This window comes from Vulpes lagopus, chromosome 4 (genome assembly GCF_018345385.1).
Source record: "Vulpes lagopus strain Blue_001 chromosome 4, ASM1834538v1, whole genome shotgun sequence".
Taxonomy (NCBI): Eukaryota; Metazoa; Chordata; class Mammalia; order Carnivora; family Canidae; genus Vulpes; species Vulpes lagopus.
In genome coordinates, this window is record NC_054827.1 from 42944559 (window position 1) to 42962572 (window position 18014).

Below are 18014 nucleotides of genomic sequence, written 5' to 3' on the forward strand. Positions count from 1 at the left end.
TTTCATTTAAAGCACATGATCAATGGCAGCAGTCCAACAATATTGGCTACAATATCTCTTGCTTAAGGAACTTCCTATCCACCTGAAAAATGGGCCTAATATGTACCTACCTCAAGGTTGTTGGTGGAATTAAATAAATGAGTTAATATGTGTAAACACTGGAGGGTGAAGCCTGGGCACTCAGCACATACTCAAGAAATTCACCTATAAGTGTCAAAAAATGCTATTCATACTAGCAGAAATAACATACATTGACTAGAGAGATCTATACTTTTTTTCTATACTTTTTTTCTCACCTGGAACAGAAATCTAAGCACTTGTAATAATAAATTTGTTTAAAAAAATGGGGTGGTGGCATTTAATGGAAGAGAGACAGCATTGGGAGAGAAAAGGTTTAAAAGGTCTGAAGAGCATGAGCACAGGTCACATAGGTCAGGGAGTGCTTCCTGCCCACCAGGTAAGAGCTCCCTATATGGTCTGGAGCAAAAGGTGAGCCTACAGATGAACTCTGGCTCCCAAGATTTAAGTCCAGTGTCAAATCATGTTCCAAATAAACCCCAAATGGATAAAGATTTGTGTTTAATATATGTTAAAGTGACAGATGTTCAAAAAAACATAGCCTACAAAGGCAAGAAAAAAAATCAACTGAGAAAAACACATCTGGTGCTGACAAAAGCTTCCTACTATATGCAAGAGCTCAGAGGACAAACAAAACATGCATACAATGGGATCTTACTCAGTCCTAAAAAGGAAGAATATGCAGTTACCAGCTATAACATGGAGGACATCAGGCTGAGAGGCAGAAGCCAGTGACAGAAGGACAAACCCTATGTGATTCCATGTATGTGAGGGCCCTGGAGCAGTCAGATTTCACAGATATGGAGGGTAGCAGGGTGAGGGCCAGGGGCTGGCAGATGGCGACAGGGATGAGTGTTTAATGGGACCGTTTCAGTTTGGGATGATGAGAAGTTCTGGATGAGATGGTAATGATGGTTGCACAACAGTGTGAATGTACTTAATGCCCCAAACTGTACATTCCAAAATGGTTACAATGATAAAATTTACAGTGTGTACCTTCTATCACAAAAAAAAGAATTCTAAGAAAAAAGTTCATTGGAATCAGCTGTGAGAGAAGCAACAGCGATGCTGAAATGCACAAGAGCACAGAACATGAATGGCAACTCATGGGAGGAAATAAAACTAATACATGCGTGAAAAAATGTTTATGGTCCAAGTTCTCAAAAAATGCAAATTAAAAACAAATCGAATCTTTATCACATCAAATAATGAAAAATGGTACCAACCAACACTGACAAGTGCGCACAGTGGCCTCTGTACACTGCAGATAGAGCATGAGATGGTAAGCTGAAGACTCATACGGTATTAATACTTCTATACCCCAAAATCAAACACAGAGTTATAGAAAAAAAAAATGTTCTAAATGTAGAAACTGTATGTGCCAAGATAGTTTCTAGTAAAAATCAAGAAACTGGAAACATAGTAAACATCTACAAAGAGCAGAACCACTCACCAGACTCAGACAAGAAGCCTCCCCTAGACAGATGGAAGCCTTGCAGGGAGGGGGAGAGATGGGGCCTGTGCTGCATGTGCATCATCTGCACATGGGAGCGCAAGGGTTACATGGAAAGATGGCAGGTGTTAAGAATTCCAAGCAGCATCCCAGAGAGCGCCTCCGAACATTATCCTGCCCACAATTCTGTAAAGGAAGAAAATCTTGCCACAGCAGGTGAAGCTTCCTACTATATGCAAGAGCATATAGTAGGAAGTTTCAGTGAAACTCCCAAGACAACCTCCTGACTGCTGCTAGATCTACACCCGGGGGAGACGCAACAGGGGCAGGACAGCGCACCGCACAGGAGGAACCACACCATGGCCTGTGGGCTCCCCAGGGCAGGTGGCGCTCTCTGCACAGGCAGCATCCAGCCAAGGTTTCAGAAACAGCTAGATTCTTGTTTTGCCACCTTTGCCACCGTGCTCACACCTGTGGTCACATTATCTCCACTCTCCCCGCCGCCACACTGACGAAACAGCAATCACTCATAGATAGGAGGTGGCCACGAGCCCACAGGAAAAGCATTTCCTACACGTCCTTGTGGACAGGGGTGACCAAGTGAACAAGTTTAGGCCAATAAGAAGCAATAGCTGATAGTGCATGGCTTCTAGGAAAGCTCCTTATAAAGTTAGGACTTAAGGAGTAGACTCCTCCTTACCCTTCTCTCCTGGAATACAGATGTGATGACTGGAGCTGCAGTAGCCAACTTGTGATCAAGAGGCATCCTTAGAATAGAAGCCATATGCTCAAGATACTGAAGCCCAGAGATCTCCAATAATACCAGAGAACTACCATACCAGCACTGGCCTCCCTACTATTTCTATCAAAGAAAAATAAAACCTCTAACTTGTTTAAATGACTGTTTTTTACACTTCTATTACTTGCTGCCAAACAATTCACCACCTGTGAAGAATTTACACTAAAATCTATGCATTCCATTTAAGGGAATGTTTATAGTATAATTAGGTTCACCTGGTTCTTGAATCAAATTCAGCATTAAGGGCAACATCCTCAAGGGTTCTGAGAAACATAATCACAAATTCATTTCTTCCTCAATCCTCCATTTCTCCTATGCTTCCTACCAGTAGCTGTTCCTTTAAGAGATCAATTTATTTATTTTAAATAGGAACACTTCACGAATTTGCATGTCATCCCTGCACAGGGGCCATGCTAATCTTCCCTGTATCATTACCACATTAGTGTACACTCTGCCAAAGCCACCACAGATCAATTTAAATACAACTTTCCCAACATTATGTAGAACAAGATCTAAAATACAAATATTGTTTTTATTATCTTTAAATACTGAAGCATATGATTAAAACATCACACGAATAAACGTTTTTATCCATAACAATGGTAAAATATAATCTGGTATTGATTTAGAAATGAATAATTAATCAGTACCATAAAAATTAACCCATATTTCTAGATAAAGATGGCAAAATAAACACATGTACCTAATATTGCTCCACTCCCATATGCCTCTATAACGGCAATAAAGAAACCTTTCTAAAAACATAAATCCTCAAGAAAGGGAGAGTGGGAGAGGAAAATACACTGGAATCTGGAAAGCACATGGCCAGTGGTGACTAACTGAGCAAACCCAAGTAAGTCAAGCTCTGCACTGGCTGGTGGCTACTGTACTGGACGAGCAGGTCCAAATCATCCTGCGAACCAGGAAGGAGACTATTATAACAAGTCAGGAGTACCATGTGTGACCATTAATTTTATGTCTCAACTTCACTAGTCTAAGGATGCACAGAGAGCTGGTTTAAACAGTATCTCTGAGCGTGCTATGAGGCTGTTTCTGCAGGAGGTTAGCATTCAGCCGACTAAGATCTGTCCTCAATAATGTGTATGCAACCAGAATAGAACAAAAAGACAGAAGATGGGTGATTCTCTCTCTCTCCCTCCTCCTTCCCACCTTACCTCTCTCCCCCTGCCTCTCCCTCCCTCTCCCCACCCTCTCAGTTGGGATGTCCATCCTCCCTGCTCTTGGACACTGGAGCTCCTTTTTCTCAGGCTTCTTGAGCAGCATGTGCTGCTTGCTCATTCTTGCTTGATTCATATTCAAAAAATTTGCAAATCTCTTCTGAAGTTATAACTCAATTTCTACTCAAAAGCACTGCAATTCTTTAAAATACACGATTCTATTTTAAACTCTGGGCAACTCAGTATTGAAAAGAGTACAGTTCCCATTTGCTATCTGCTCATTCCACATGACCAATTTGACTTGAGTCTCTGAAACTTCTTGAAAAATATAAGCTGTAATGAGCTCATCCTCACCCTGTATGTTCAGATGTCTGCTCACTGCAGTCAGAAAGAACAATTCTGTGAGCTACTGAGGGACCTATAATCTATACCTCTGAGACTCCCTAACACCAAAAACCTCTCGTCTGATGTAGCGGTTCAGTAAATGTCTTCAATTAACTTCTGTGACTTGGCCATAAATCTCTATTCTTGCTTTACTTCCCTTTAACTGTCCTATTAACTGATGATTAAGGGTATAAACCTGAAAGAAATTTACCATTCTCACCATTTCCTCAAGCACCTCCTGCAACAAATGGACTTGCAGAATTGAAAGCACAATGAACAGAGTATATTTTCTTATCTTCAATTTAATAAACTTGATTTTTTTTTTTTAACATTCATTACAGATACTCATTTTTGGCAAAAGTTTGCTTTTCCATATGCAAACACCTCCATTTCCTTCCTGGCGAGTGGTTTTTTTACCTTACTGGCCTATATCTATGCCAGCTAAATCAGAAAAAAATTTCTTTTAGGAAAAACTTCCTGTGTGGCTACGTCCTGGTGGTACATGTTTGCTCCACAGGCCTGCTCTGCCTAGAGTGAGAGGGATGGCTCCTAGCATAGCAAGCCAGGGCAGACAGAAGGAAGCAGCTGGGCACAATGCCTGGCCCTAAAATCCTATCCAACAGGTAGTTATGTGATGTGCAGGAGAAGGAAAAATGCCAAATATGACAGGTGGGAATCTGTGATTTGTTTTGGCTATAAAGACAAAGCCACTCAGACAGTGTCAGTTTCCTGGCTCCAATATCTTACATAAACCACTATAGACACAGAGTGTAGAAAATGTACAATGGCCTGTAAAACACTGGACACAGGACCCATAGTTGGCAATTCCCAGTTGTGAAGGTACAACCAGAAAAAAGATCAGAGCACTTTCTACTTTCAGGAACTTGCTTTAAAATAGATATTAAATATATGGATTCCACTAACTACCATAATAGCCTTATAGCTACCACATTTTAAGTTTGATGATTCTAAAGAACACTCCATATTTAACATTAGGAAGAATTACGTAATTGGATCTAGGACCATTTGACGACAATATACTTGCATGGAAAAAATCCAAAGCTAAATTACGTATGTTTTAATATGCAGCTTCTGTTACATGCAACTGCTCTTTATATATATTAAAGCAAGTATTATGAACATGTAATTAATTTTAACTTAAAAAGGACATTTCATGGGAGGAAACACATAATGTTGGTAGAACTAGAAAAGATTCTATAACCAAGAGACATTTCTCATTTTTCTGCAATGTTTTATTTGAACAAGACCAATTAAGTACCGTAATCAGGGCCCATAACTCAGCTCAACTGGCTCAGTCGGAAGAGCATGAGCCTCTTGATCTCGAAAGTCATGAGTTCAAGCCCCACAGAGTGTAGAGATTACTTAAGAATAAACAAATTAAATAAACTAAAAGAGACTCCTAATTCTTACGAAGTGCTTCAACCTCTGAAAGTATATAAACCAAGAGGTGGCACAAGGGGGCTTGGGTGGTCACCCTGGGGGCCTGCAGAAAACCAACACAAGAAGCCCCACTGGAGCCCTAGGGTACCCAGCCTCGGAACCACTCCACTCTGGCCTTCCTGTGCTGAGAGACAATGAGCCCCCTCAGATTTTAGACGCTTCTGTTGAGCCTTCTGTTACTTGCCAAAAAAGCACCCAATTCATACAAATAGATTTAACAAGAATTAAAAACTCTCCAGAGAAGAATATCTTGAGTTTAAAATCTAAGATGGCTCAGTGGTTGAGCGTCTGCCTTTGGCTCAGGTCATGATCCCAGGGTCCTGGGATCCAGTCCTGCATAGGGCTCCCTACTCAACAGGAGCCTGCTTCTCCCTCTGCCCCTCTCCCCTGCTCATGCTCGCTCTCACTATCCTTCTCACTCTCTCAAATAATAAAATCTTTAAAATCTTTAAAAATTTAAAAAATAAATAAGAATAAAAAATACAATCTAAGTAATCTGAAAAAATAATATCTAAGTAACTTGGAATATTGAGGGATATAGTCCTCTTAGCTGCAGTTACTCACCATTAAAAAGTAATGATCCTCAGGCTCAGCTCGAAGATACTTAAAAATCACTTGTTCCATGAACCTTTCCATAAGATCCCAGTCCTCAATAATTCCATGTCTTATTGGCCACTATGGCAAGAGAGAGCAGAATACGTCAAGCTTGAGCTCAAAGCAGTAAGAGCAGGAGCCCAACAACGCTGGCCCAGGACAGGCTGGCCTGGTAGGCAGCACAGCCTGGTGCACAGGCACTGATGCTCATTCATGGGAAGAAACAAGAGGCACATTAGCAGAAACATTCACTATACTACAGTTGATACTCTACTGTGCTCACCTCTAAGCATGAAGAACCATCTTTACTGTGGGTAACAGATGGAAAAGTGCACACCATCCACTGCGCACTTCAATCTGGAGCTTTTTTTTTTCTAGAACAAATGTCTACTTAATTTTTGTCCTTTTTTTTTTTTTTTCCCTAAATTAACCAATCTGTAACTTCCCATATCTGACAGGTTAATTAATCAACCTGAAATTTTCCACAGGAGCAGATCTTGCTTCCGCGTAACCCAGCACTGCCTGTGTTAGTTCTACCTTCCAGAGTTCTGTAAGTTCACTGGATCCCCTGCATCAAAAATACCCCATTCAAAAACAACAAACCTTCTTTTAAAACATAAGAATAAAAAATATAGGGCAGCCTGGGTGGCTCAGCGGTTTAGCGCTGCCTTCAGCCCAGAGTGTGATCCTGGAGACCTGGGATCAAGTCCCACATCAGGCTCCCTCCTTGGAGACTGCTTCTCCCTCTACCTGTGTCTCTGCCTCTCTCTCTCTCTCTGTCTCTCTCATGAATAAATAAAGTCTTTAAAAAAATAAAAATATACCCATAGCCCATAAAGTACAATTTCTAGATAATCTGCCATTCTGCATTATTCATTCTACTGCTCTGCTCTTGGCTACACAGTTAAAGAAGTAAATTCCTCTGAGGAGCTCACCTTCGTGGCATACGTGGGCTTATCTATGGCCTCATCCCCTATGAAAAAGTCCAGGTCGTCGACTCCCCTCAACACCCTTCTCTGGGCTTGATCAACTACCTTTGCCGACTCTCTGATGGCAATACCTTAAAAAAAAAAGGCACAAAGACGTCCATCACTATTCACATTAAAGGATAATATAATACCCATGTATGTACAAGCACATTTTCAATGTTAGGGTTTTATTGGGGGTGGAGGCAGTTCACAGAAAAGACAATATCAATGAGTACATAAAATACAGGAACGAGTTTTATGTTGCAGTGTTATTTTTAAAATGGTACAAAGGAACTTAGCTGATCTGCCTTTAATCAGACAGAAATGACATCACTAAATCTCTTACTTTCACCTAGAGAAATCCTTCAAGATAGTAAATGAAATGCCCATGGACTGTATTATAGGCTCCAAATTTTAAAATACAATACAGAAGTAGACAAAGTTAAAGATATGATAAAAAGAGAAAACTGAAAAATAATACCTATACACAAGTCATTTTACCAAAACTCTGTATCAGACAGATTTAAAATATGTATTTTTAATCTTATTATAGAAAGATAACTGATTACCTTAGTAGGAAAATAAAGAGATTGGTGGTGAATATCCATTGTGAAAAGTACAATAATCAAACAGCTGTATTAGGTAAACATATCAATGTTTTTATGATACATTATCGTAATAAGAGATTAACCTTGACATTTGGGAATATAATTAGTAAATAAATACACAGGACTCCACTCTAGAATTTAACATCTAATGAAATGTAGAAGCTTCACAAAGATTCAATTCTCCATTTAAATTCCTAACTCCTGGGCACCTGGGTGGCTCAATTGGTTAAGCGTCTATTTTTGGCTCAAGTCATGATCCCAGCGTCCTGGGATTGAGCTTCCTGCTCAGCATGGAGTCTGTGTCCCTTTCCCTCGCCCCTCTCCCTGTTTGTGCTCACTCTCACTATCTCAAATAAATAAATTCCTAACCTCTGGTCTAACCGCTGAGCTCCCATTAACTCATCTTCATCAAATTTATTCCAAATTATTTTTAAAGCAGACTATCTGAAATCCCCAATTTATTACAAATGAAGAATCACAATAAAGATATACAAGTGAATTTGAATTCTTTTCCTCAGAAAGGCATTGTTTGCAGTAGCAGGTGGAAGAGGTGAAAAGGAAAAGGTCCAGGAAAGAAACCACCTCCTTTCCTCACTCCAACTCACTGCCACGTTTGGACTCAAAGCTTCTGAGTTACAAAAGGGGGCACAAATGTAAGGGACAGGATTTCTGCAAGACTGAAGAAGCAGGTGTGGTGTGAAAATGCCAGGGGCAGAGCCTAGTGAGTGTGTTCATGTCAGAGCCAGTGAGCATGTCCAGAGCCCTGAGGCTGGCAACAGGGCAGAAAAGTCTGATGGGCCCTACCTGACTGAGGCGATCTGTAGAAACAAACAAAACGACCTCCAAAAACTGACCACGCCACTCAATGGCACAGGGACAGACCTCACACAGAACCATCTGATGCCCCCCCCCCAAAAAAAGAACCATCTGATGCACACATCATGTATTACAAAGGGCCCCTAGCAAGATGGCTTGAAGCAGACCTCAAAGTCTTCATGCAGTGTGCCAGTACAAGTGACAGATTCTATCCTCTGGGCAAGATCAAACTTAATTATGCATGAATTTAGAATTAAACTGCCAAGTCAAAATAAAAAATTGTGAAGAGACAAGGGCAAAAAGATTCTGCAATTCATGACATCATTCAAATTTACCAAGAATTTGGGGGCAATATATTAACCACAAAAAAAATCACCACCTTGAGGGAAAAAATGCCAAACTTTGTGAGGTGACACTACCACACTCAAAAACCTAAATGAAAACAAGGTAAATCTTATCCTTCCGAAAAAGGCAATCAAAGTACTCTGGCCCTTGGGATGCCTAAGTGGCTCAGCAGCTGAGCATCTGCCATCGGCTCAGGTCGTGATCCCGGGGTCCTGGGATTGAATCCCACACTGGGCTCCCCATGGGGAGCCTGCTTCTCCCTCTGCCTATGTCTCTGCCTCTCTCTGTGTGTCTCTCATGAATAAATAAATAAAATCTTTAAAAACAACAACAACAACAAAGTACTCTGGCCCCAGATCATAGCAGATCTATGTTTTAGTGGCCATCAGAAATAAGAAAAATTTTAAAAACCATAAAGTATACTTCTTTTAAACATTATTAACTATTATACATGAAGCAACTGAATCCATGAAACAGAATAAAGGTATACAGAGCTTATATTCAACATCTTTTGTTTATGCCCATGAAAAGCAAGATGTGGTCCAAACAGTCCTTAAGAACATGACAGAGAACTGTGTCTAAGAGAGTAGCTATCAAAGACTATCTATGAGTATTCAGATTGTGTGACTCATTGCAGAGTAAGGCCACGTCACCCCAGCAGCAATCTCCAGCCTTCCGCAACATATGGTAACAGACCCTGACTCAGGTGTGAGTAGGGAAGACTCTGAGATCGGAAGACAATGAATATAACAAATAATGGAGTCAACTGGTTACACATAGGTGGCCTCTCCACACAATGGAATATAATATAGCCATGGGGAAAAATGAAGCAGGTCTTCATATATTTATTTTAAAAGGATCACTAAGGTGTGGTGTTATGAGAAAAAACACAAGGTGCAAAACAGTGGATATGCATGAAAGATGTCTGTGTATACCTGCTGGTATGTGCAGATTATCTCAGAAAGAACACACAAGAAACCAGAAACGACCATTGTTATCTAAGAGGGGAAGTTAGTGGGAGACGTTAATTTTCTGTGTGTATCCTGTTATACCATTTAACTTTCATGGTATATGAATATATTATCTACAAAATTAATTAAACTTGGACTTCTGCTTCTGCAAGGATAGAGTTAACATATTTTTCTGCTGCTCTCACTAAATACAGCCGGAATCCCTGGACTTTATGTACAAAAGAAACATAGAGTCTGAAGAGTGAAGAGCAGGCTGACTGGCTGGGGACTGCAGGACCCCAGGACCAACACAGTGGGGAGTTTCCTGGGTCTTCTTTTCATCTCATATGGTCCATACTGGGTGCTGGGGAAGCTGGCAACTCAGGACCACCAAAGAGTTCAAAACAAAAAAGGAAAAAAAAATAAAAATAAAAAATAAATAAAAATAAACAAAAAAGGTACCTCCAAAAAAGCCTGCTATCTCCAGCCAAAGAAGATAAAAGGGGCAATCTAAAAAGATTTAAAAAAAAAAAAAAAAACTTCCAAACAATATCTGCTTCACTCTAGTCAAACACCATAGCACAGATGCTGCATGGGGAAGCTGGCCTTCCATCCTACTCAGCAGAATCAACCCATCCCTCTGCTTCCATGCTTGAATTTCTTCAGAGAAGGCCTAGTAGAAAGTCAAGACTTCCATCACCATGTGCCCCCGTCCCTCCTGGCCAGGATACTACCTGCTGAGGCCGAGTGTGGAGGCTGAGCTCCCATCTTCAGTGAGCAGTAACAAGGAGCCCTCTCCCACAGTGTGTCAACAGAGGCCAAGAGAAGATCCTAAGCTTCAACCCCAAACTGGCATCCACATGGGGCATCCCCCTTTCCTTGCTGGAGCAGTATCAGAAATGACCTGCTAAAATGTCAGATTTAAACAAGACCCAGAATCTCAGAATATATCTTAAATGTCCATGTTTCAATAAAAATAATCCTCACCATAGTGAGAACAAGAAACACCTCAGCTGAAATGAAAAAAGACAATCAACAGATACCAACATCAAGATGACACAGATAAAGGAATTATTAAACAAGATTTCAGGAGCCATCTTACAACGCCTCAATGAGCAATTACAAACACATTCGAAACAATGGAAATACAAGGAAGTCTCAGCAAAGAAACACAACATGAAAAGCAAAGATAGAAGACAGAGACAAAACTGCACAGAAATCTTGGAACTAAAAAAACACAATACCTGTAATAAATATCTCAGTGGATGAATTCAACAGCAGAAAAGGATAGAGGAGGGGATCCCTGGGTGGCTCAGCGGTTTAGCGCCTGCCATTGGCTCAGGGTGTGATCCTGGAGTCCCGGGATCAAGTCCCGCATCAGGCTCCCTGCATGGAGCCTGCTTCTTCCTCTGCCTGTGTCTCTGCCTCTCTCTCTCTCTCTTTGTGTGTGTCTCTCATGAACAAATAAATAAATAAAATCTTAAAAAAAAGAAAAAAGAAAAGGATAGAGAAAAGAATCACTGATCTCAAAGATATAATAGAAATTATCCAATCTGAACGACAAAGAAAACAGACTAAAAAGCAAATGAACTGGGCCTCAGGAACATGTAAGATATATAATAAAGCATGAGCATTCGTGCATTCCAAGTCCCAAAAGGAGAAGAAAAAGGAGGTGGGGCTGGAAACGTACTCAAAGAAATAATGGCTAAAAATCTGCCAAATTTGACTAAAAAAAGACATAAGCCTACAGATTCAACACTGAACAAACCCCAAACAGGATAAACCCAAAGAAACCCATGCCAAGACATATTACAGCCAAACTTCTAAAAACTGAAGACTGAAGAAAAAATTCTGAAAGCCTCCAACAAATTTCACATCAGAAATTGGGGCACCCAGAAAAAAATGGCATATTTTTCACTTGCTGAGAGAACTGTCCACTCAGAATTCTATATTCAGCCAAAATATCCCTCAAAAATGCAGGGCAAATCAAGACATTCTCAGATAAACAAAAGCCAACAGAATTTGTCGTCAGCATACCTACTTGGAAAGAATGGCTCAAGAAAGTTCTCTAAACAGAGAGGAAATGAGAATCTTGGAACATCAGGAGGAAAGAAAAATGGAAAGAGCAAAAATAAGCATTACTTTTCTTCTCCTCTCGAGTTTTTCTAAATTACGTTTGGCAGTTAAAGCAAAAATTATAACACTGATGTCCTTCTCAATGTATGAAGAATTATTTGAAACAATTATATTAGAAATATGGGAAGATAAAGGGCCTTTCACTCAGGTAAGGTGTTGACACCAGTAGAATTAGGAAAGTTATGTATAGATAATGTAATAGACCAGCCACTTAAAAAGCTATACAAACAGATGCACTCAAAAAAACAATACATAGGGATGCCTGGGTGGCTCAGCGGTTTAGTGCCCACATTCAGCCCAGGGCATGATCCTGGAGTCCTGGGATCGAATCCCACATCGGGCTCCCTGCATGGAGCTTGCTTCTCCCTCTGCCTATGTCTCTGCTTCTCTCTCTCTCTGTGTCTTTCATGAATAAATAAATAAAATCTTTTTTAAAAATACATAAATCAAGATAAAATTCTAAAAATGTTCAAATAATCTCCAGAAACTTAGATAAAACAAAACAAAGAAACAAAAAACAGAAAGAACAAACAGGAAAAGCACTAATCAATAATTACAATAAATGTAAGTGGTCTAACTACATCAATTAAAAGATATTGGCAGAGGTAGTTTAAAAAAACCTGACTGTATTTTATGCTGTCTACAAGAAACTCTCTTCAATTGTAAGGCTATATGTAGGATGAAAGTAGAAGGACAGGAAAAGATATTTACACAAACGTTAATCAAAGAAAGCATGAGTGGCTATATTGCTTCAGAAAAAGTAAACTTTATAGCAAAGAAAGAGAAGATAGAGAAGAACATTAAAAAAAAAAAGGGGGGGGGGTCAGTCCATCAAGAAGACACAGGACATCTGTGAGCGTCCGCCTTCAGCTCAGGTTGTGGTCCTGGAGCTCCAGGGTAGAGATGCGCATCAGGCTCCCTGCAGGGAGCCTGCCTCTCCTTCTCCCTCTGCCTATGTCTCTGCCTCTCTCATGAATAAATAAATAAAAATCGTTAAAAAAAAAAAAAAAGAAAGAAAGAAAGAAAGAGCAATCTTAAATGTGCATGAAACAAAGAATGGAAATATAAAATAAGGGGGTACCTGGGTGGCTCAGTGTGTGAGGGCTGCCTATGGCTCAGGTCATGATCCTGGGATCCTGGTATTGAATCCCCCATCAGGCTCCCTCTTGGGAGCCTGCCTCTCCTTCTCCTTCTGCCTATGTCTCTGCCTCTTTCTCTATGTCTCTCATGAATAAATAAGTAAGATCTTAAAAAAAAAAAAAAAAAAAGAAAAGAAAAGAAAAAAAGGAAATGTAAAGCACGTGAGACAAAAACTGATGGGAGGGGTATCTGGATGGCTCAGTCAATGAAGCACCTGCCTTCAGCTCAGGTCATGATCCTGGATTCCCAGAATCCAGCCTGTCAGGCTCCCTGCCCAGCAAGAAGTCTGGTTCTTTCTCTCCTTCTGCCACTCCCCCTGCTCCTTCTCTCAATCTCTCTCTCTCTCAAATAAATTTTTTAAAAATTGTTTTAATTTCAAAACTGATGGGAGAAACAGATTCACAATTATACTTGTAAACTTCAATACCTCTTTCTCAACAATTGATAGAACAAGGACAGAAGAACTCAACAATACCATCAACCTACAGAAGCTAAGCAACATATACAGAACACTCCACCCAATAAGAACAGAATATATACAGTTTACAAGTGCCCATGGAACCAAAATAAACCTTAACTAGGCCATAAAAGAAACCTTAATCATTTTATAATAATTAAAGTCATACAGAACATGCTTTCTGACTACAATGGAATAAACTCAAAAATCAATAACAGAAAGATAACAAGAAACCCCCCTCTCCACAACAGTTGGAAATGAAACCACATAGTTGTTTTTTTTTAAGATTTTATTTATTTATTCATGATAGTCACACAGAGAGAGAGAGAGAGAGGCAGAGACACAGGCAGAGGGAGAAGCAGGCTCCATGAAGGGAGCCTGACGTGGGATTCGATCCTGGGTCTCCAGGATCAGGCCCTGGGCCAAAGGCAGGTGCCAAACCGCTGCGCCACCCAGGGATCCCTGAAACCACATAGTTCTTAATAGGTTAAAGAGAAAATGTCAGGGAGACTAAAAACTACATGAATGGAATGGAAACAAAAATGCAAAATATAAAAATGTGTGGACACAGCAAAAGCAGTGCTAACTGGGAAAATTTAAACACTAAATGCTGACATCAGGAAAGAGAAAAAGTCTCAAATTAATAATCCTAAGGTCGCAACTTAAAAACCTAGGAAAAAAAAGAAACTAGAAAAAGAAGAACAAAATAAATCCAAAGCAAGAAAAAGGAAATAAATGTGGGTAAGAACAGAAATCAATGAAATTAAAAAAAAAAAAAAAGAAGAAGAAGAAGAAGAAATCAATGAAATTTAAAACAGAAAAACAGAGAAAAACCAATGAATCCAAAAGCTGGTGTATCAAAAGTTAAGCCTCCTGCTTTGCAGAAAACCCTGGGAAGATGGAAAGAGAAGCTACACAATGGGAGAAATTATTTGGAAACCACATATCTGACAAAGGACTCATATCTAGCATATATAAAGAACTCTCAAAACCTCACAGTAAAAATATAAGCAAGCCAGTTAGAAAATGACCAAAAGATATGAAGTGACATTTAATGGAAGAGGATACTCAGATGGAAAATAAGCACATGAGATATTCACCACCACCAGTCATTAGAGAAATGAAGATTAAGACCATGATAATATATCACTACACACTTATGAGAACAGCTAAAATAAAAAACTGTAATAATACCAAATGCTGGCAAGGATGCAGTGAAGCTGGCTCTCATACACAGCTGGCAGAAATGCAAAATGGTCTAGCCACTATGGGAAAGACTTTGGCAGTTTCTTAATAATACTAAACATAAACTTGTCATACAATGCAGCAATTACACTACACAGCATTTAACTAGGGAAATGAAAAATTATGTCCACACAAAAACCTGTATACAATATTCTTTTTTTTCATACGATTTGCATAGCAGCTTTATTTTTAATAGCTGAAAATTGGAAATAACAAGATGTCCCTTAGTAGATGGATGTTTAAACACTGTGGTACATTCATACACTGAAGCTCTACTCAGATAAAAAAAAAAGTACCATCTACTGATACATACAACAATTTGGATGGATCTCAAGGGCATTATGCCAAGTGAAAAAGTCAGTCTCAAAAGGACACATACTGTATGATTCCAGTTATAAAACATTCTCAAAAAACAAAATTATAGAAAGAGATTAGTAGATGTCAAAGTTTAGGAATGGTGGAGGGGAAGACAAGTGTAATTATAAAGAAATAGCACTGAAGAGATTATTATGGTCATGTGATAGTTCTACATCTTGACTGTAGTGGTGATTATAGGAATCTACATGAGATAAAATGACAGAATTGCACACACATTGGATTCATGTCTGGTCCCTGGTGTTAATGCTGTGCTATAGCAGTCGGAAGGAAAAAAAAAAAAAATGCTGTACTATAATCATGTAAGATGTAGCCAGGGATGGAACAGGGAGAAGGTACATGAGACCCCTCCAAACTGTTTTTTACACGACCTGTGAGTCTGTAATTATTTCAAAGTAACATATCTGAAGACAAATAAAATATAATTTGTAAACTATTTAAAGAAATTAAAAAATAAAACCCCGAGTTAGTGTCATTAGTGTCATGATGAACCAAAACTCATAAAATTAAACTTAATAAAGAAAAATGTAAATGTTATGCAGGTTTTTAAAAATTGTATGAGTACAGAATGAGGGTAACCAGAAGAGATGGATTATTTTCCCAATGCCAAAAAGTCATCTGAGGGTAATTTAAGAAAGATTATCAGAAAAGTGTGTTTAAGGCAGAGTGCATCTAAAGAGATAGATATAAATTCCGTATCTTAGAAACACTTGCTACATAATTACCAGACAACAGTAATTAATATATACAGTACATTTCCCAAAAGAATGTCATATATTTGACTAAGCCTTCAAGGAATAAATAATTCCTATCTTACATAAATTATTCCAAAGAACAGAAAAGAAAGCTGAAAAACTCATTTTTTAAGGCCAGTATAATTTTGATTTTCAAACCAAATCAAAAAAGTACAGGAAAGGAAAATCATACACCAACTTCACTTTTGAACACTGATGCAAAAACCCAAATAAATATTGGCAAATACAATCCAGCATGTAGTGGTATTTCATAACCAAGTAGAACTTATCTCAAGAATGAAATAAAAGACTGTTTAATGTATGAAAATATATTAATGTAATTCATATATATATATTCATATATAATTCATCATATCAGGAGCTTAAATGTCCAAAACCATATGATCATCTCAATAGATACACAAAAAGCCTTAAATGTTAATATCCATCCACAATTTTTTTTAAAATTTTAACTCTTAGTAAACTAGGAATAGAAAGGGTACTGAAAAGAACATTTCCACAAACCCAAGAGTAATCACTAGTGTCCCACTAATATCATTGCTTTTAGAATCAGAAAGACAGGCATGTGGGTGGTTCAGTCTGCTGAGCATCCAATTCTTGATTTGGGCTCAGGTCATGATCTCAGGGTCATAAGATCCAGCTCCACAGATGGGCTCCGCATTCAGCCTAGCAGGGAGTCTGCTTGAGATTCTCTCCTCCACCCTCTCCCCCTCCCAACCCCCTACTCCACACTCGCACACACACATGCACTCTCTCAAATAAATAAACCTTTGAAAACAAAAGTTTTTTAAAAATTAAAAATTAAATCAGAAAGACAAAAACACCCACTAGAACCTCTAGTTCTAGTCACTATGGCAGAAAAGTTCTAGCCGGTACAAAAGACCAAGAAAAAAAATATGAAATACTAGAATTGAAACAAATAACCATAATTTGCAATTAACAGTCTGCATAGAAAACTTACAAGAATCTGCAAGCTAATAGAATAAGAGAAGTTGTTGGATTGAAACACACACACACACAAAAAAAAAAACCTCAATTGCATTCTTATATGCTAGGAGTAACTAAATATAAAATGTATTTTTAGAAAATTCACAACAGGAACAAATGCATAAAGGTACCTAAAATTAAATCTAGCAAAAAGTATATGAGCTTGGGACGCCTAGGTGGCTCAGTTGGTTAAGCAGCTGACTCTTGGTTTTGGCTCAGGTCATGATCTCAAGGGAATGGGGCTGCCTCACTGGGCTCTCTGCTCAGTAGGGAGTATGCCTGGGGATTCTCTCTCTCCCTCTCTGACCCTCCCTCTGCTGGCACATGCTCTCTCTCTCTGAAACAAATAAATAAATCTTTTTCAAAAAAAAAGGTTTGAGCTTTATGAAGATTATTATAAAACATTACTAAAAAACATGAGAATCATGAATAAACAATACAACATATATACCATATTCATAGATAGAAAAACTCAACTTATAAAGATGTCAAATTTTTCCCAAATTAATCTATGAACTGAATGTGTCTCTAATCAAAACTCCATTACAATTTTTCATGGAGCTTAAACTGATTTTAAAATCTATTATATAGAGTAAGGGTCTAAAAATAGCCAAGGTTATTCTGAGAAAGAAAAAGAAGGGAAGAACCACACCTACCAGATATCGAGACACTTGCTAAAATAATAGTATTTAAGATACCATGAATTTGGAGCAGAGATAAACAAATGTATGCATGAAACAAAATAAAAGACCAGAAATACTCCCAAGCATATATGGTACCTATGATTGAAAAGGAAAGACAAATTAAAATTCACTCTTTAATTAAGGGTGCTGGGACAAGTGTCCTTCCATTTGGAAAATAAGTAAAATAAGTATCCCACACTATATTCAAAAAATAAACTCAAAATTTTATAAGAAAATTTAGAAAATCTTTATGACTTTGGAACAGAAATGTATTTTTTTAAAATGGAAATTATAAATAGAAAATACTGAATATTTTAACTATATCAAAATTTTAAATTTCTACATTTAAAAAATCATTTAAAAAGATGTCATAAAGTAGGAGACAATATTTGCAACAAATTAATATTCAAAGTATACATATACGGCCCCATAAAACTCCATAAAAAAGACCAAAAAATGCAACAGAAAAATGGGCAAAGATGTGAACAGGCAATGAAAGGTGTTCAACCTTACTAGTCATTAGAGAAGTGGACATTATAAATGCAAATTTATAAAACCTAGTCATCAGAGAAATGCACATTCATGAGACTGGTGAAAATTTA

At 38.4% G+C, this 18014-nt stretch overlaps 1 protein-coding gene and 1 pseudogene across 6 annotated transcripts in view; both read right to left on the reverse strand.

Annotated features, from left to right (window-relative positions):
* The window catches only part of ACTR3B (actin related protein 3B), an 86080-nt gene that overhangs the window by 44634 nt on the left and 23432 nt on the right, over positions 1 to 18014 (reverse strand). For 2 of the 6 annotated variants that reach the window (XM_041752701.1, XM_041752695.1), the window contains 2 exons: positions 6883 to 7007; positions 5918 to 6028 (listed from right to left, as the gene is read on the reverse strand). The exons of 3 other annotated variants lie outside the window; for them this stretch is intronic. In XM_041752701.1, coding sequence (XP_041608635.1) covers positions 5918 to 5989 — 72 coding nt within the window. In that variant the 5' untranslated portion in view covers positions 5990 to 6028; positions 6883 to 7007. Of the gene's footprint in view, positions 1 to 5917; positions 6029 to 6882; positions 7008 to 18014 lie in introns of those variants that run through there. One more of the 6 variants, XM_041752699.1, reaches the window with a different exon arrangement.
* Positions 2691 to 2791, reverse strand: LOC121490219 (annotated as a pseudogene).